This window comes from Oncorhynchus nerka, linkage group LG16, assembly GCF_034236695.1.
Source record: "Oncorhynchus nerka isolate Pitt River linkage group LG16, Oner_Uvic_2.0, whole genome shotgun sequence".
Classification (NCBI taxonomy): Eukaryota; Metazoa; Chordata; class Actinopteri; order Salmoniformes; family Salmonidae; genus Oncorhynchus; species Oncorhynchus nerka.
The window spans coordinates 4,491,922-4,513,323 of NC_088411.1; the positions used below are offsets into that span (position 1 = coordinate 4,491,922).

Consider the following 21,402-nt stretch of genomic DNA (forward strand, 5'->3'; position numbering starts at 1 on the left):
GCGTGGAAATACTTTGTAACAGATTTCCTAAATTAAAATCACTTGGAGCTGATTTGCTGGTGTTTTTACAGTCATGTCCAACAAACATTTTTTTATGAATTGACTCTGACACAACTTCCATTGATGTGACTCTGACCTAACATGGGCACCGTACTAGTGGTCAATGAAGTACTAACTCCCTTCTCTTCATAAGAGGTCGGAAAACTAAAAATGACAAAACACACAGAAGAAGTGATATTGTTCAGAATTCATTTCATTTTTGTGTTATAAAATCCACGCCGTAACTTAATGTATTATCATGTCATCAGAATATTACCTGGCTTAACTGATAAACTCAAGTGTTTTGTAGTATGTGGTGCTCAAGATGGGAAAACAACAAAACTAAATTGGAACTGTGTGTGTTGAACAGTTCTTAATGAGAAATATTCTTCACAGCTGGCAGAAAGTTAAGCCAAACTGGCATCGACAGCAACGTATAGTACCTCTCAGTCATTGTAAGACAATCATAGAAGTGTAAATACCATATGTATTGATGTGGCCAAAGTTGAATAGAAAAGTAGTACAATGTTTCAAACCTCCTACTACACCATTTTGTATCCCTGGGTTTATGATTTATAAGTGACATCAGATGACAGTACATTGATAATGACCATATCAATAATATTACACTTCAGATACAACCAACACTTGCGGAATTCTTTTAAACAAATGAACACAAAAATGATGCTTTTATTATTTTGCATTTAAAGAAATCTATATGTTTGCTATAGCTTAACTTCATTTCTTTCACGTCATTAAAAAGCTTTCCAGAAAACAACATAGTTCAGTTTCTCGTTCTGTTTATCAAACGCAATCGCGTACCAAAAGGTCAGTTTGTGGTTTACAATACAGTATTCCATTACTGTGGGGGGAGGAGGGGGGGGGGGAGGTTGACAATGACAGACTCAGTATTCCATCTGTTGCAAGAGGCCATCATCATCTTCTTTTGTAAAGTAGAGTAAAGATGACATAGTTGTCAAAGTTCATGTGTTCTTTACTGGTGTTGTTACTCGGGCATGGTTTAGTAGTGACTGTATAGTAGTTCCTGTTGTGCATTTCTTCCATCATATTCCTGTTGGGTAGACATTTACTACACCATTCATTTCAGGGTGTAACAGGGTCCTTATAATAATAATGATAATAACAACAATAATACAAAATGTATAAATAATAATATAGCTTAATAATAGACATAGTTTCTCCAATGGTATGAAAGTGACATGTCTACAATTGCGATGTTGATCATCAAACATTGGGCCAAATATTATAATTCCAAGATCTTGTTCTGTGGTTTACTCTCATGTAGCACACTCAGAGGTATTTAATATGCTTTTTGAAACCTGACAGGGCAGTTACCAAATGTAGCACATCACCAGTGCAGCCATATGTTGGAGTTTTTAGTCTTCATTTATATTCTAGTAGCGTCTCAGTAGGGAAACAGTTGAACCCTGCTCGCAAAAAGTGTCTGCCGGACCACATTAGTAAAATACTATATCATTATTCTACTTCACGCTTTTTCAGAAGAAGTACCATAATTACTGAAACTGGGTGTAAAACATAAAGGAAAAACTCCCTCATAGTTCCTTGGTTGGGCAACCTATAAACTGATCCGTTGTTGACTACAGTTTTGCATGTTGTTTTCATATACTAATCCTGATCAAACTAAATGAAAGCCCTATGTAAATGTCTAACACAACAGATATAATCATATGTTCTATCAGAATTGACCATATTATTATTCATGTTATCATTATTTCCCCAAAACATGCGCCTTTGTTTCTCATTATGGGAGTAACCAGAAGAACCAACCATCCCCACTCACTCAAGGCACCAGCTCTGAAAATGTATGCAGCTCTGCGAGGAGAGAGGGGTGCAGCAAAAGGAAATGTTGAGTGGATAACAAATCACACAGAGCAGCATGTTGGTGCAAGATCACCTCCATATACAAAAATACTACTTGCTGTGTGTAGTATTACAGTTACACATACATCTAATCTCAACAATCGCTCTTACACTTGAATATGGTTGGCGTGTTCAGTTTGCTCTCAATTGCAACAACCATTTTCAGATTTTCTTGAGGTTAAGAAGTGAAGCGGAAGCTTTTTCAGGAGACAAACTGGATTCTGTGCCACTTTAAGCGTCCTTTTAATGCCAATGTAACTCTCTCATTAGAACGACTAAAAGCCTGTCATGAGATATTTAAGAACAGACATCATACTAGGATTACCAAGATGACTAATGGGTGAATCGTATACCATATAGGTTCAACCTATATTTATAAATGTAGCCTACTGTATCACTCTTTATAACTATTGTTTGTTTTCAATTGGTTTCCACTGACCTCCATGACCTCGATATATGATTTATTTATTTATGTGAATGATACATGGCTAGACAATTGTACACATTATATCAAACTAAGCAAAAATAATTGAAGACAGTTTAAATGCACAAAGCTTTAAATGGTATCAACACATGAAAGGTACACTGTAAAAAGGTGGTTTGTCCAACTGTCACACAACCAAATACTATTATCATTCATTTCTGTTACACTAAACCAAATATGGTGGTTGAACCCACCGACTGAATGCCATGGCAAAGACAGGCATTTTAATCACCCTGTTGACGGCATTGTGTAGCATCAAAATGGTCACCATGAGAAAGGAGTTCATAACAAATTCCCCACTTCTAGCAAATATCTTGCCACTGATCTGTTGTTTTACATTTTGTCAACATTTCCATTGCCCATACAATTCTTTGCATGATATTAGCTCACTGTTTAGTTATTTCACCTGCATTTGCTGATGGCACATGCAGGCACCTGAAGCTCTCATTTGAATAATCAAGTAGCCTGCTGGAATATATGGAATATACTCTCAAAACAAACCAGAACAGAATTGTCCAGTTATCACATATAGATTTAGATGCACTATTGTAAAGTGGCTGTTCCACTGGATGTCTTAAGGTGAACGCACCAATTTGTAAGTCGCTCTGGATAAGAGCATCTGCTAAATGACTTAAATGTAAATGTAAATCACAGACAAAAGCTTGTCTTATAGAACACTGGGGGACCTCTCCTACGATTTTACAATATTCATGGAAGCCAAATTCATAGCATCACAATGAGTGTTGCAATTGAGCCCTTCTGTTTTGGATGAGTAGCCAAACTCAAAACATATGTAGTGTATAATTCAACCTTCACAATCACCACCCCTGATAATTCACAAAACAAACTATTACAGCTCATACATCCTCCAAAATATCTCTGCATTGGAATCTGCAATGTTACATACTCAAATGAAAATATACTTATAGAATTTGTGAATTTTCACAGTAATTTGTACTGTACTGTACCCTTTGTCCTTCCATTTATGCCTACCTACGGCCTCAAGGGAGACTATTGAGTTTATACCAGAGTGTCTTTCACAAGTGTTTTCTGTAAAAGAGAAATGACTAGAAATGTCTAGTCCTGTTATGTCTCATAACTCAAACTTCAATGTGGTACGTGCTGTGCATGTCTTGACAGACTGGCCAACAATGACTTAGGGAATTGAGCCACAGTACTTTCTTCTATGTGAATACAACTCATAGAAACTGCAAGAAACATTTGCTTTGGCACAGATTTACATTGTAGCGATGTTCGATATTTAACTCCATTGCCGTGACCGTTACTACAAACACGAGTGGCCCATTGTGGTAATCCTTGGCTCAGTACACTTTAGCTGACCAGCCTATGCGTTTGTGTATTGCGGTGTCAGTCTATCCTCTCTCTTGGTGTAATGTCAATGCACTGTAGTGTCTAATCATTCAGTGCGTAAACCAGCCATCAATCCCCTCTCTGTCGTTCCCTTGCACTCTCTCTCTTTCCTCACTCTTTGTTCTCAAATTTGAGTCTCTTGAACGTTTTCCTTTGAGTTTCCCTTGAACAGAAGAGGTTCCATTTGTGGGTTCTGGTTCTGGCCCATGAAACCCTTGATCGATCCATGTAATCCCATGGGGGGCATGGGGAGGGACATTGGCAGAGGTGGGGAAACAGAAAGAGGGTTGGTGTTGGTGCCATTTCCAGACATGGTCTGGAAAGTGGCGGAGGGGATTGGAACCTGTGTACAGGAGATTGGGATATCCTGGCCTTGCTGGTTAAGTGGAGATAGATTGTTCTTGTTGCTTAGAGTACCGACTCCTGCCCCTGTCCCAATGCTCAGACCCATCACATTGTTGTTGAAATGATTGGCCTTGTAGTAATGGTTAAGATGCTCTGATCGCCCAATGTTGGGAAGGTTGACTATTTCCGGGTGATGCATCCTCAATGTTCCGTCTCCTCCGCACCCAGATTGCATGGTCGATCCCCCTGAGATGCCGCTCCCGGCCCCGGCACCAATCTCGTCTTCCACGTTGATGATCTCAATAGCGCGGGTGGGGCCATGGTGCTTGTGCAGCTGGTGCTGCTTCCTCAGCTTGTAGAAGACCACAAGCATCACGGCTGCCATGAAGGTGATGGCCACAAAGCAGCCAATGATGATCTTGGTGGTCTTCATCACGTCGTCCAGGCCAGTAATGTTTGTGACATCCATTATCGACACTGTGACTGTATTTTCAGTGTTTCTGGTGGCACGCGGGGAGAAAGAGTGGAGAGAAGAGCGAGATGGAGATATGGTGAATCCAGCCCTGCCTTTACCCAGTACCCCTCCTGAAAAAGTGGGACCCAGGTAATCTGGTGGTACGTAGGTTTCGTTGATGTACTGCCTCCCAGCATCCTCACCATTGTTTGTTTCCACGGTTTCAACAGTGACGGTGGTGAAGAAGCTGTAGGGGTTGCTGGAGTCGGAGGAGGACACGTTGAGCACTGCAGTCGCCGTGGTGTTGCCTGCAGAGTTGGTCACCATGCAGGTGTATTGGCCCGTGTCCTGCACAGTAACGTTGGTGAAATTCAGGGTTCCGTCGTGAAGGACTGAGATCCTGACGCGGTACGATCCATGGGTCATGAGGGTGCCATTTGGGGTGAGCCAGTTGACAGACGTCATGGAGGTGCCAGTGCGACACTTCAGCTCCGCGGCCATACCCTCTGTGACATTGAGGTCGGTGGGTGGCTCTACGATGACGGGAGCGTAGCATGTGAAGTGGCTCTGGTCCAGCTCACCGATGTAGCGGCCCTTCAGGACTGGGGGCGCGTGGCAACGGGCACAGCATGTGGTGTTACTGGGCACTGTCTCCTTGAGCCACCAACTGAGCCACAGGACATCGCAGTTGCACACCCAGGGGTTGTGGTTAAGGTGCACCCGCTCCAACTGGTGCAGCGGGGTGAAGAGGTCGTGGGGCAGTGAATGCAGAGAGTTGTGGGACAGGTTGAGCTCCTCCAGGTTCTTCAGGTCGTCGAAGGCATTGCGCTCAATGACCGTCACCTTGGAGTGCATGAGCCACAGCTTGCGCAGTGACACCAGGCCCTGGAAGGAGCCCGGCCTGACGATCCCCAGCTGGTTTCCTGACAGCTCCAGCTCCTCCAGTCTGACCAAGGGTGTGAGGTTGGGGATGTCCTTCAGGCCGCACATGCCCAGGTTCAGGAAGCGCAAGTTGACCAGGCCCTCAAAGGCGGCCTCAGAGATGTAGTCCAGCTTTCTGAGTTCGCCCAGGTCGAGCCGGCGCAGGGAGGGAACGCGGTGAAAGGCGTACGCTGGCAGTGTCTCGATGGGGTTGTTCCGTAGCCAGAGCTCCCGCAGCTTGCTGAGGTACTCAAAGGCCTGCGATGGTACCAGCGTGAGGCGATTGTCAAAGAGCTCAAGGGTGTTGAGGTTTGGCAGGCCATTGAACGCGCCCACCTCAATCTGTCGGATGTGATTCTTGGAGAGCTGCAGTATTTCCAAATGCCGCAGGTGCTTGAACGTGTCTGACTTTATCACCTGTTGAGAGATATAAAAACATGCTGGTACATTGTAGCCATATGAAACCTCTCTGCCGTAAAGCATACTCTGTTCATATGCGTACATGTATGAATCGTGGGTAAATGTAATGAGAGAAAGGCATATTTACCTGAATCGTGTTCTCTTGTAAGTTGAGGTATCTTGTGTTCACAGATATACTGTCTGGTACGTCCTCTAAACTCTTCCTTGTACAGATGACGCGGCTTGCCTGATTGGAGCAGCTACAGGGGTTGGGACATGGGGGCACGGCCTCTGTCAGCTGAGGTCCATGGTGGTGAAGCCACAGCAAAAGCTGGACCAACCAGAGGAGGGGGGAGGGGGTGGAGGGGCTGGTCATCATGACAACATGCATGGCAAATTGGTCATGACCCACCCTTAGTTCTATTATGTTGATAAATCACCTCTGATTACAAGACAATTAAGCAGTTCTCTTGATGTTCATTTTACCAGTACATTCTATTCTTCTCTTTCAAGTCGTTTTCAAAACCATGAAGAACGGTTAGATATTAAATGGTCTCTTGATTTATCATTTATATTTCCTCACTTGACTTTGTTCATGTCAGTTTAAATATAGAATGCCGTCTATTTTTCAGCATATTTTTTTTAGAGAATTAATAATTGTCCCCTGACAATTATTCCAATAAAAAAGGAGATGTTTGGTGAATCGGCTCTTGAAAGGAGTGTCTCTATGGAGGGTAGATGCTCCTCACTGTAGGAGGGAGAGAGAGCGAGAAAGAAAGAAAGAAAGAAAGAAAGAAAGAAAGAAAGAAAGAAAGAAAGAAAGAAAGAAAGAAAGGGGATCAGACAACTGAACAAGGCATAAGTACTGACACATTAGCTCTGTAACTGTAGAAGCACTGTGAAATATTTAATCATGTGGAATGCAATTGCAAGATTGATGGTCAATAGACAAAATGCATTGAAAGCATGTAACCTTTCAGGTTTACACTAGAGCATTGGTTCTCACAAATTAGGCTCTAGAGCCTACTAGTGAGTCACCTACTATTTAATTCATAGGTCGAGGTAAAAATGTTGGTCGAGGCTTGATACTTGTTCAAAAGGTGGATCACAAAATTCTAAAGCGCTCACTTGAAAGCTAAGGTGTGTCACAACTCAAAGCACCACAGGCCTAGAGCAAAATAAATATTGGATATGAAATAAATGTAGCATTTGATTCATTACTCAATTATGAGAGTAAAAGAAACACCTTTGGTATTTATGAGCACAATCATACACACGGTAATGTGCGTGGAGAAAAGGTATTTGCAGAGATAAATAGCCTTGATCACATACCAACATCACTTTAAAAGACAATGACAAGCAAGTACTGTACTGTCAGTTTGAAATGATATATGAAGTATAACCCATTTTTAAAATCAATGTTACACAACTACTGCTACATGAGGGAACCAGCTAAAAGTTTCCCCACATCCAATAAATGGTGACCTAGCCCTATTGTTCTGAAAGACAGATATTCATTGAATCACAATCGGTTGTACTGATTACTAAGAACTGGGGGGTCTGCTTTGTGATACTGAGGGGCAGGGACGCAACTTCGGTTTTAGATGTGGGGGGGACATAATATACTGTGCCTTCGGAAAGTTTTCAGACCCATCTACTTTTTACACATTATGTTACATTACAGGCTAATTCTAAAATGGATTAAATCAAACCATTTCCTCAGCAATCTACACACACTACCCATAACGACAAAGTGAAAACAGGTTTTTAGGAATTTTTGCAGATATATTACAAATGTAAAACTGTAATACCTTATTTACATAAGTATTCAGACCCTTTGCTATGAGACTCAAAATTGAGCTCAGGTGCATCCTGTTTCCATTGATCATCTTTGAGATGTTTCTACAATTTGTTTGGAGTCCACCTGTGGTAAATTCAACTGATTGGACATGACTTGGAAAGGCACACACTTGTCTATATAAGGTCCCACAGTTGACAGTGCATTCCAGAGCAAAAACCAAGCCATGAGTTTGAAGGAATTGTCCGTAGAGCTCAGATACAGGATTGTGTCGAGGCACAGATCTGGGGAAGGGCACCAAAACATTTCATCAGCATTGAAGGTCCCCAAGAACTGTGACTGTGTCCTACTTGAATAAGTTTATAAGAAAGTATTCAGACCCCTTGAATTTTTCCACATTTTGTTACATTTTTTCATTATTCCTATTGAAAGTGTGTGTTTTCAAATCCAAACTGAATGGTTATTGTTAGATACTTGGGTAGTCTCAACCGATGCTGCACAATTAATGAGGGCTTCCTGTAACTGACTGAGGGGAAGGTGTAAGATAACTTTTATGCAAAATGTTACTACTACTTTGAGTGAGATGTATTCATTTTTGTCGTTACAGCCTTATTCTAAAATGGATTAAATTGTTTCTCCCCCCCATCAATCCCACACAATACCCCATAATGACAAATCGAAAACAGTTTTTTTAAACAGTTTTTGCAAATGTATTAAAATAAAGAAATTAAATATCACATTTACATAAGTATTCAGACCCTTTACTCAGTACTTTGTTTAAGCACATATGGCAGTGATTAGAGCCTCGAGTCTTAATGTGTATGACGTTACATGCTTGGCACACCTGTACTTGGTCTCTCCAGAGATGTTCGATCGGGTTCAAGTCCGGGCTATGGCTGGGCAACTCAAGGACATTCAGAGACTTGTCCCGAACCCACTCCTGCATTGTCTTGGCTATGTACTTAGGGTCATTGTCCTGTTGGAAGGTGAACCTTCAACCCAGTATGAGGTTCTGAGCACTCTAGAGCAAGTTTTCATCAAGGATCTCTCTGTACTTTTCTCCGTTCATCTATCCCTCAATCCTGACCAGTCTCCCAGTCCCTGTCACTGAAAAACATCCCAACAGGATGCTAACACCATCATGCTTCACCGTAGGGATGTTGCAAGGTTTCCTCCAGACGTGACCCTTGGCATTCAGGCCAAAGAATTCAATCTTGATTTCATCAGACCAGAGAATTTTTTTTCTCATGGTCTGAGTGTCTTTAGGTGCCTTTTGGCAAACTCCAAGTGGGCTTTGATGTGCCTTTTACTGAGGAGTAGCTTCCATCTGGCCATGCTACTGTAAAGGCCTGATTGGTGGAGTGCTGCAGAGATGGTTATCCTTCTGGAAGTTTCTCCCATCTCCACAGAGGAACTCTAGAGCTCTGTCTGAGTGACCATCGGATTCTTGGTCACCTCCCTGACCAACTTCTTCCATTTAAGAATGATGGAGGCCACTCTGTTTTTGAGATGTTTCTACAATTTGTTTGGAGTCCACCTGTGGTAAATTCAACTGATTGGACATGATTTGGATCCATCCGCATGGTCCAAAACCACAACGTTGCCTCGTTTTGTATCACATTCCAACTATAAAACTGGGGGGGGGTACATGTCCCCTTTGTCCCCAGTGAAAGTTGCTGAGGTGTACTGCCACACCAAAGTGTAACCCAGTTATCTGCACCTCTCCTGACTGGTCTGCATCTACACCTCTCCTGACTGGTCTGCATCTACACCTCTCCTGATTGGTCTGCATCTACACCTCTCCTGACTGGTCTGTATCTGCACCTCTCCTGACTGGTCTGCATCTACACCTCTCCTGACTGGTCTGCATCTACACCTCTCCTGACTGGTCTGCATCTACACCTCTCCTGATTGGTCTGCATCTACACCTCTCCTGACTGGTCTGCATCTACACCTCTCCTGACTGGTCTGCATCTACACCTCTCCTGATTGGTCTGCATCTACACCTCTCCTGACTGGTCTGCATCTACACCTCTCCTGATTGGTCTGCATCTACTGGTCCATCTCTCCTGACTGGTCTGCATCTACACCTCTCCTGACTGGTCTGCATCTACACCTCTCCTGACTGGTCTGCATCTGCACCTCTCCTGACTGGTCTGCATCTGCACCTCTCCTGATTGGTCTGCATCTACACCTCTCCTGACTGGTCTGCATCTACACCTCTCCTGATTGGTCTGCATCTACACCTCTCCTGACTGGTCTGTATCTGCACCTCTCCTGACTGGTCTGTATCTGCACCTCTCCTGACTGGTCTGTATCTGCACCTCTCCTGACTGGTCTGCATCTACACCTGACTGGTCTCATCTGCATTGGTCTGCATCTACACCTCTCCTGACTGGTCTGTATCTGCACCTCTCCTGACTGGTCTGCATCTACACCTCTCCTGATTGGTCTGCATCTGCACCTCTCCTGACTGGTCTGCATCTACACCTCTCCTGACTGGTCTGTATCTGCACCTCTCCTGACTGGTCTGCATCTACACCTCTCCTGATTGGTCTGCATCTGCACCTCTCCTGACTGGTCTGCATCTACACCTCTCCTGACTGGTCTGTATCTACACCTCTCCTGACTGGTCTGCATCTGCACCTCTCCTGACTGGTCTGCATCTACACCTCTCCTGACTGGTCTGCATCTGCACCTCTCCTGACTGGTCTGCATCTACACCTCTCCTGACTGGTCTGCATCTACACCTCTCCTGACTGGTCTGTATCTGCACCTCTCCTGACTGGTCTGCATCCTCCAATAGGCCTATAGGGTTGGACTGGGGTGCAAGATCCTGAATTAAACTTGAGGGACCCCCTAGTATTGCTTCTACACTACCCTCATATGTATTTAGGAATTTTTAATTTGGCTCTATACTCTAGCATTTTGGATTTGAGATCAAATGTTTAATATTAATATGAGGCAACAATAAGGAATGCCACCCTTTATTTGAGGGTATTCTCATGCACATGATCTGTTTTACCATTTAGAAAGGAAAGCACTTCATGTAACTAGTCTAGTATTTGGTCCATATTCCTTGCACACAATGTAACTACATCAAGCTTGTGACTCTAAAAACTGGTTGGGAGCATTTGAAATTTGATGAGGTTGTGTTTTGCCCGATAGTAACTGAACGGTGAATGATGACTGGAGTAATGTTATTTCTAAGTGAGTAGATTAGATGTTTCTGAACACTTCTAGATTAATCCTGATAATGCCATGATTAAGAAAAATCATGAATGAATCATGAATAATGATGAGCGAGATGCTGTTCAGAGGCTACAACAAAAGATGCTTATCTCTCACCGTTACCAATAACAGGGAGGTTAACATTTTTGGGGGGGTATGATCTTTGTGCCTCATTTGTGATTATCCATAATAATATAAAATGACACATTATTTACCATTCAGTTCCTATTAGGCAAAACATAATTCAAAACAGAAACAAACCGCAAATGCATCCAACAAGTTTGTAGAGTCACAAGCTTAATGTAGTCATTGCGTGCAATGAATATGGGACCAAATACTAAACAGTTGACTACTAATACACTATAAGTCAATGTCCAAATACTTATAACTTCTTCAAATGGGGGGACTAGATACATAAATCGCTTTAATTTCGAAACAGCAAAACAGATATGTATTAAAATACCCTAAGATTATAAAGGTGACATTCTGTACCGTCGGCTAATATGAAACATTCTATCTGAAATCTAAAATGCTGGAGTAAAGAGCCAAATGAAACATTTACCCTCACTATCCAAATACATATGGAGGGGAGTGTAATATCGTTTCAATAGTCCATTACACAGTGAACAGGTTTTTCTGTTAAGCAACTCAGCCCTGCACCTCTAGTGTGATACCATCAGGCTACTCAGGATGTACACATACTGCATTTCTTTTATGTAGACACAAACAAGTCATTTATAGGTTATTGATGTGTACCATTTAACTATATGATTTCTACCTGGTCATTTCTGCCACATAGAATACAGTGCTTCACAATTTTTATTTAAGCTTTATTTTTTAACGTAGGAAAGTCAGTTAATTAAGAACAAATTCTTATTTATAATGACGGCCTTCCCCGGCCAAACCCTAACCCGGACGACGCTGGGCCAATTGTGCGCCGGAATTTGGGTAGTAAAATAGCTAACATGGTCATCTTAGCATATATACAAACATGGGAACCCCATTCCATCCTCCTCCACACAAACTACCCTGTACTGTCCTTTTAAGACCGACAAAGATGGAGACCTTCAATAAAATAATGTATGTAGGTCAAGGCCCTGCTGTTAAAACAAAAGTTACTTTAGCTCAACTTATTGATATATCCATTCATATCATACTTCTCTGGTGAATAGTCAGATTTGAACCCAGGTTTATAGTTAGCCCAAAACATCCTCTCTCCTATTCAGTGCCATGAATTCATGTGGTCCTAGAAACCTGGTTGCTATGGCACCGGACTCACACACCATCTTGTGTTTTACTGCCCAGTGCACTATCCTATTCCACTCTAGCACTGTGCAGTTAGCAGTTTGCTAGCAGATGTACTTCAGTCGTTTTCAACAAATCAGTGTCTCTCTTTTTGCTCAATTAACACGTAAGCCACAAGCTTTTAGGGTTCCGTAGGCTACTACATGGTCGAGTGACTGCATGTCAACAGCCCACACTTGCTCAGTAGTCATAGTATATTTCCTTCTCTGACAAAGGGGTCATTAAGAAAGTGCTTTACAAGTGTTCAAAGAATTCACCCAAACCAATCTGAAGTACTGGGCTGGTGGATTACAGCTCAGTAATAGTAATAATTATTGAGTAGCCTCAGTGAGTCCAATATATTTTTAGACCAAACGTAACATATATACAGGGGAAAGAAAGAAAGAAACGGTCAATTGCACATACACCAACATGTCACAGTATCTGGTTCAGTGATGATCCCTCAAAACGTATGCATTGCACACGAAGGCCGACCCTTGCCTTTCACAATAACGGGAAACAAACTCTTCATGAATCCTAATCGGCATACAGTATAGGCAGCAGATTAGGTAAACATCAATCGCTTTTCAAATATTTCTTGTCTTAGCAGCCATTAAGAATATGCTAATTATAGGTCTACAGAAATGTTCTTTACCCACCCTCACACCAGCCAGTGGCGACCTGTCATTCAGGGCAGGTGGGGCAGAGGCCCACCTGTTTTGAGCACTACATTTCTAGAAAATAAAAAATAAAACGTTCTGGGTGCTTTCCTGTTTTGCATGTTATTTAGGCATTAATACATGTCACATATCAGTTTGCAAACAATGTAAAAGAAATAAAATACCAGTCAATAGTTTGGACACACCTACTCATTCCAGGATTTCTTTATTTTGACTATTTTGTACATTGTAGAATAATAGTGAAGACATCAAAACTATGAAATAACACATATGGAATCATGTAGTAAGCAAAAAAAAGTGTTAAACAAATCAAAATATATTTTATATTTGAGATTATTCAAAGTAGCCACCCTTTGCCTTGATGACAGCTTTGCAACTTCTGGCATGCTCTCAACCAGGTTCATGAGGTAGTCACCGGGAATACATTTCAATTAAAACCTCTTAAGGAGGCTGCGAATTTTCGCAGCTTTTTGTTAAAAATCGCGCAACATTTCAGCGCCCTGCTACTCATGCCAGGAATATAGTATATGCATATGATTAGTATGTGTGGATAGAAAACACTCAGACGTTTATAAAACTGGTTAAATCACGGCTGTGACTATAACAGAACGTGCGTTTCATCGAAAAGTGCAGGAAAATCTGATCACTGAAAATGGAAAAATATATCCATGCGCCACTTCAACCCATTGTTAAACGAGACCCAGATTAAATGGGGCCGAGGTTGCAATACCTACAGCTTCCACACGATGTCAACAGTCTTGTCATTTGCCTCAGCTTTGTTTCTTGGTCGTTACATTACATTTAAGTCATTTAGCAGACGCTCTTATCCAGAGCGACTTACAAATTGGTCAAACGAACAAGAGACATTTCTTCAGGTCTCCGACCGGATATTTTGGTTGAGATTTACCCGGACATTATTTCCAGACGGACAACTATAGAATATACATCGCCTCGTGATCAATTTGATCGCTTATTAACGTTTACTAATACCTAAAGTTGCATTACAAAAGTATTTCGAAGTGTTTTGTGAAAGTTTATCGTCGACTTTTTTAATTTAAAAAAATGACTTTACGTTATGAAACGCTATTTTTTTTCGTTGATCACACAGTCTTCATAGATCGATATCCAGGCTATATATGGACCGATGTAATCGAAAAAGACCCAAAATTATGTTTATGGGACATCTAGGAGTGCCAAGAAAGAAGCTCATCAAAGGTAATGAATGTTTTATATTTTATTTCTGCGTTTTGGGTAGCGCTGGCTACCGCAAAATCTGTCGTTTTAGATGAAGTTCCAATACTTTGAGGTGCATGCTATCAGATAATAGCTTCTCATGCTTTCGCCGAAAAACATTTTACAAATCTGACTCAGTAGCTAGATTCACAACAGGTGTAGCTTTAATGCAGTACCTTGTATGTGTATTTTAATGAAAGTTTGAGTTTTATCAAAAACTATACGTGGCGCACTTGAAATTTCCGCTGATTTGATCCCCACAGCGGGAGCGAGTCCCTAACAAGTTCAGGTGTGCCTTGTTAAAAGTTCATTTGTGGAATTTCTTTCCTTCTTAATGTGTATGAGCCAGGAAAGAGTGGTAAACAGAAGATAGCCCTATTTGCTAAAAGACCAAGTCCATATTATGGCATGACCAGCTCAAATAAGCAAAGAGACACAACTGTCCATATTTACTTTAAGACATGAAGGTCAGTCAACGCGGAAAACGTCAAGAACTTTGAAGGTTTCTTCAAGTGCAGTCACAAAAACCGTAAAGCGCTATGATGAAACTGGCTCTGATGAGGATCGCCACAGGAAAGGAAGACCCAGAGTTACCTCTGCTGCAGATGATAAGTTCATTAGAGTTACCAGCCTCAGAAATTGCAGGCCAAATAAATCCGTTACAGAGTTCAAGAAACAGACACATCTCAACATCAACTGTCCAGAGGAGACTCCGTAAATCAGGCCTTCGTGGATGACTTGCTGCAAAGAAGCCACTTCTAAAGGACACCAATAAGAAGAAGAGACTTGCTTGGGCCAAGAAACACAAGCAATGGACATTAGACTGGGGAATTCTGTCCTTTAGTCTGTTTTGAGATGTTTGTCCAAATTCCAAATTTGTGTTCAAATTTGAGATTTTTGGTTCCAACTGCAGTGTCCTAGTGAGACGCAGAGTAGGTGAACGGATGATCTCCGCATGTGTGGTACCCACTGTGACGCATAGAGGAGGAGATGTGATGGTGTGGGGGGTGCTTTGCTCGTGAAACTGTCTGTGATTTATTTAGAATTCAAGGCACACAGAATTCTGCAGCGATTCGCCATCGCATCTGGTTTGCACTTAGTTGGACTATCATTTGCTTTTCAACGACCACACCTCCAGGCTGTGTAAGGGCTATTTGACCAAGAAGGAGAGTTATTGAATGACCTGGCCTCCACAATCACTCAACCTCAACCCAATTGAGATGGTTTGGATGATTTGGACTGCAGAGTGAAGGAAAAGCAGCCAACAAGTGCTCAGCATATGTTGGAATTCCTTCAAGACTGTTGGAAAAGCATTCCAGGTGAAGCTGGTTGAGAGAATGCCAAGAGTGTGCAATGCTGTCATCAAGGCAAAGGGTGGCTGCAAAGGGTGGCTGCTATGAAGAATCTAAAATCTAAAATATATTTAGATTTGTTTAACACTTTTTTGGTTACTACATAATTCCATGTGTTATTTCATAGTTATGACGTCTTCACTATTACACTACAATGTAGGAAATAGTCAAAATAAAGAAAAACTCTTGAATGAGTAGGTGTGCCCAAACGTCTGACTGGTACTGTATATCAATGACTTAATAAAGCTGCATAAAAGCATGGTCTCTTTTTTTGTTTTCTTGGGTAACACAGCTCCAAAATGCAGGTGTTTCAGCCTAGCTCAGTGCTTTCTATGGTGATGGGGCAAACCAGCAGAAAATACGGAGCGTTGCGCCGTGATTGGCTCAGTGTTCCGTCACTCATAGGGACACTACGTCACCGCCAAGTTTAAGGGTGGACCTTGAAAATTATAGCCCCTTGAGTGCTGCCATAGAGTTACATTAGAAGTGCCCATCCAAGAAGGCTCAAGGTCATTGGCCACAGATAAAATGACGTCAAATCACGTTATATCTACAGTAGCTTTGATTGGACTGATCATGTCAAAATTATACTTTCAAAATCTTACCTAGCGGTCATCATCATGACTCAAGTCAACAATCTACTGGCAAATCCTTTTTAATCCTTGTCATATGAAGAGAAATAATGAAGATAAATTATAGATACAACGTATTGGTGCTCATTGGCCATTGGACATAAACATTACTCAACAAGTTGGAAATCGCAAATTCAACAATAAGTGGTTTGGAAGGAATCAGTGGCTAACTGCAAGCATTGCAAAGCAATCATTAGCCTGCTATTCAGTGGAGTGGCTGTGTGGTCCCAAGTCTAAGATTAAGGGTCTCTTTTCCTAGTTGAAAATAATAAACATTCAACATTGACCATGCTGTCAATGAAGCATGATATGTGCTGCACTCAAAACAACTGTTAACTCGGAAGAGCAAAATCTGACATTAGTGAGTTCAAGACAATTGGGAAGTTGGGAAAAATGAGCTACGACTGGGAAAATACGTTTTGAACTTTCATTGAACTCAGAACTTGGGACTCTTTCTAGAGCTACGACCTGAAGAGCACTGACGTCATCACGATTCAACCTTTTTTTCCCAAGTTCCCAGTTGTCTTGAAAGCACCATAAATCCAGAGAATGACAGACTTTGATGACAAAGTTTTATGACAACATTTACCCACGAAGGACCGCCGCACATCCTTCCTGTTCAAGTGACCACAGCACAACAAGGTGAGTCCAAAAATGTATTGTATGCTGCTTCATAAATTATGTAATATGCCAGGGAGATATGTATACTGTAGCTAATAAAGTAATACTAAGTGCATGTTGTGTCTATTTTCAGCCCCTTAATTTCGCCTACTGTTCTGACTTGGTGGTGCACATGTAGCCTATAACCTGTTTTTGAGAAATGTAATCATCAAATATTGCAAGAGCTTTCATTGTCTGCTTATATGCCCACTTTATTTATCCTACAGTTCTGACTTGGTGTACAGAGAGAACACTGTAAGAACAGCCCATTTTCTGAATTCTGTCACCGTCGGTCTTAGCTCGCTCATTAATGTCTTAATAGAAATTATGGATTGCCTCTTATCCGCTCGTCGTCACCCTTATGCCATAGTTTGTGCATCTCAATTGTCAGTAGAAACCACATTAGTTTAAGCAAGTCAGCCATATCAGCTATGTTTTTTAAAGGCAGTAAATGAGGCTGAGTAAACTGTTTCGCTGCCAGACAAGGCTCCGTTGATAGCCAGGTGTAGCAGTGGTATAGTGTAATTAATGTATTGTTAACATTGTTAATGTTGTGTTGTGTAGTGGCTTAGGTGGCATGCATCCCACATGTTTTTTTCCCACTACCAAGATTTACATGCGAAAATCGCCACTGAAACCAGCACACACACACACCAAAGTACATGATCCTCCACTATAATTGCAACATTGAGACAAATTATTATTGTGTCAATGTGCATAACATAGCCTCCAGGTCTTTGCAACAGTAGAATTGGAGAAGGGGAATATATTCAATGTGTGTGGTGTCCGCTCACAATCTAAGTGGGGCCTACACTACAGGATGATGCCTCTGAGACAATGGGCCTGTCCATAATTGTGAAAATGTCCCATTTTATCGTGCCGATCTTGTTCAGGAAATTTCCATTTTCATTTTATAAGAACTGTATGTTGGGCTTTACAAGACGACAGAGAGACAAACCATTGTAAAACAAGTTAATTAGCCAGACCCATGGCTTGATAGGGGAAAGATTGCTCTTCACTAAGGGCTCGATTCACTCCGTATTGCGGAAGAGCCGTGGTATAGAGTGATTTAAATGTAAAGGTATTTTCCGATTGAGCCGATATATGCAGTGTTTACCGTGAATGCAGTCTCTGTGACAAAGGGGGAACATTGCCTTAAATGTTTACTGCTCTATCTTCAGCGATATGGACTGAATCGAGCCCTAAGACTCATTCCAAGGCCATCAAAACATCTAACAGAACACACATTGTTGTCCATAGATGTATCCCTTTTTTTGAGGACACTTTCATACACTCTGTGCACTGTCGATGGTACAATGGTGCAATTCTATAGTGCATATTCTCTTATTAGGGTCAATTGGTTACATATCAGTGGAGGCTCCTCAGAGGAGGAAGGGGATGACAATCCTCCTCAGCGAATTTCATAACAATACACATTTTAAGCATTTTAAAAGTTATTATTTTTAGATAAAACTATACTAAATACAATCATGTCACCAAATAATTGATTAAAACACACGATTTGCAAAGAAGGTCTACAGTAGCCTCAACAGCACTCTGTTGGGTAGCACCATGGTGTAGCTGGAGGACAGCTCAGGGTACATTGACTTCAATACACAAACTAGGAGGCTCATGGTTCTCAACCCCTTCCATAGACTTACACAGTAATTATGACAACTTCCAGAGGATGTCCTCCAACCTTTCAGAGCTCTCACAGTATGAACTGACATGTTGTCCACCCAATCAAATGATAGCTAGCACAGCAGTGCATAACATGTGGTGAGTAGTTGACTCAAAGAGAGAGAAAGACAGTAGTTGAATAGTTTTGAACAAATTAATTTCTCCCAAACTCATTTTTTTCCACTTTCAGTTTCACTTACTTAGCTAGCAATTGCAGCTATCTAGTTTAGCCTACTGAAACACCCTACTCATACAAAGGGATGCTATGTTAGCTAGCTAGCTATGACTTTCCAACACAACACATGGAACTCTTCCAAGTTAAGGTATACTTTTGGTTTGACTAATGTATTGCCACCGGGGCCCACCAGTGGAACTGCTTACTGACTGTACACTGTAACATTACTGCATGATTGTAGCGGGTTTACTAACACATTAGTTCTATTAGCTATGATGACTATGACGTCACTTTAGCTAATATGGTGACAATGATGTAGGCTGTATGTAGCGGTTTGGCTTGGAAGGGTTTTTTCACCGGGTCACATACAGCTGATGTGTTGTGCATTGAACTCCACATGGGGGTGAGGAGGAGATCGCATAGATGCGAGAAGGAATACAACGTGACTGCAATGAAAGTGAACTGTGTTTACTCGTGATCAGAGGTGTATTCATTCTGCCGATTCTGCTGAAAAACATTCTCTACATGGTGGCACCCATGTACTACTACAATCAGTCGTGGGAGAAGAAAGCATTCAATCGTGAAGAAACAAATGATCTGCAACCTGCTGACCAAATGTTATACAAACACATGATTATTGTGTAATCACTATATTCTACCAATGCTTTATTCTTTGGATCTGGTCACATGTTGAGGTGATTATTGTGGGGTGACACTTACATAAATAGCATTTGGTTATAATTTACTTCAAACGCCTGCAACTATTATGTGCATTATTATGCAGTTATAATGCATTGTATAATGTAGACTATTATAATAGTCTTATATTAATCATGACCAAATAACAGCCATTTTGAGTCAGTTGAAATGTTGATACATAACAGAGACATAGGCCTAATATAGCCTGTTATACAGTTTATTATGAGACAGTATAAAAGGTTAATAGCCTATATTGGTATAACAAGTTATAAAGCATTACACAAGCAGTCTTTAAGTGTTAGCATTTGTGGCTTTGAATATTCTTAGGCTAAAGGCTACCTGAGCATTAAGAGAGATCCTGTATACCAGGCTCAATTAGGCCTAACATTTACAGCTGGTCTGAGATTAACACAAAGCCACACAGGTGCAGCAGGCTAACATCATCTCCTGTAACTATGACAACACTAAATGGATTCGGAGTTGTTGAAGGTGGGAATCCGGTCAGGATGAGACTATTTAAACAATAGGTGAAATCAGTGTTTTATAGGGGAAATTATGTTACGGTTAAAATGGTGGCTTATACTTCATTTGCAGGGGATTTTTAAATCTTCATTTGGTCATTTTACAGCATAAAATGGAGAGTCTAAATCATTGGAATAAAAAGTCGAATTAGATCATTCCCATATCATTCAAATGAAAAATTGTTGTAATCTATCCTCAGTGTATGACCAAAGCACAATAAACCCTGGTGACTATAAATGATCATATAATTCCAATAATGCAGCTAGCCTCGCGCTACGGCGCACCTTTGGAACGCAATTGAAATTAGAATAGGCCTAATTCTGCATTACAAAATGGCTTGCATCGACTCTCCTTGACTAAACTAAACAAATGCAACAAAAATAATGTTATTTAACATTAGGCAGATATGTTACAAAATAATCTGATGTATGATTCCAGCACCTTTTCTATTTGAAATTATCTTAAGAATGGCTTACAACACATTAGCTTTGATTTCCAACATTTTAAATTGTAACCCGATGGTTTCCCCCGATATTCATTTATACTAAGCAATTTGAGCAAATACAACGGTAATGTCTCCACCTGATATACGCAGAATCATACCAAAATAACAAATAGGTTGACTACGACGGCCATTTCACCTACGTCCAATAGACTCATACCTTTCTGTTTCAATTTCTGGGGTGTGAGGTCGACGTTCTCTCTCCTTTCGTTCCCTCTCTTCTCGTCAGTTCCCCAACCCCTTAACTATCCCTCTTTTTCTCTTCTCTAAATTGATTAGCTCTCTTCCACGGATGTTAGCTCGGCTCTCTTGTATTCCGCAGCACCAACGCAACGAAGGGACTTCATACACCGATAGCACGTTCAACATAAGCAGAACCCACAAACTACACGAACAGGGTGCAGAAACGTATACATTAACATAGTTAAATCGTTAGTCAGTTCAAATAAGAATGAAATCCGTAATGGATGCATCCAAGCATCTTCTCATCCTTGGAGACGCGCGCAGGCAGCAAACGAGACGGCGCCCGTTTGGCATAGTATTTTCGCACTCCAGCATAAGCGACAGTTTACGCACATTCCGTTGGTCTGCAGCTGAATGCCACGAAGTCAGCGTAGACCACAACATGGACCACAGAAGACCAACCAACCATTGATTATGAACGGCCATGATCAAGAAACTCATTGTAAATAACAATTTGTTCATAACTGACTTGCTTAGTTAAATGAAGGTTAATATATATATATTCCAAGACATTTGTTCTTAACTGACTTGCTTAGTTAAATGAAGGTTAATATATATATATATATTCCAAGACAAATGGCTGTGATGCACTAATGTCATTATGGTCTGTAATGCCGGGTGAGTGGGCTATACTCAGGTCCAGTGGATTTGAGGGAAACTAGATACATCTATGGCCGGCCACGAACTGTAGTCACAGAGTGTAAAGTGTTTGATGTGACTAAGCACTCTATTGATCGATTCATTGATTGATTCTGCACATTTCAGGAAAAGTTGCACCGGATTTCTCTGCAGTGTG

At 41.3% G+C, this 21,402-nt stretch overlaps 1 protein-coding gene across 1 annotated transcript; it reads right to left on the reverse strand.

Moving 5' to 3' along the window:
* Positions 1–241: 241 nt before the first annotated feature.
* On the reverse strand, positions 242–20,879 carry LOC115143932 (leucine-rich repeat-containing protein 4B-like). Its single transcript, XM_029684408.2, has 3 exons — positions 20,524–20,879; positions 6,064–6,663; positions 242–5,933 (listed from the first exon to the last, which is right to left on the reverse strand). Exons 2-3 carry the CDS (start codon positions 6,304–6,306, stop codon positions 3,921–3,923), a joined length of 2,256 nt encoding a protein of 751 aa, XP_029540268.1. The 5' UTR covers positions 6,307–6,663; positions 20,524–20,879; the 3' UTR covers positions 242–3,920.
* Positions 20,880–21,402: the final 523 nt, after the last annotated feature.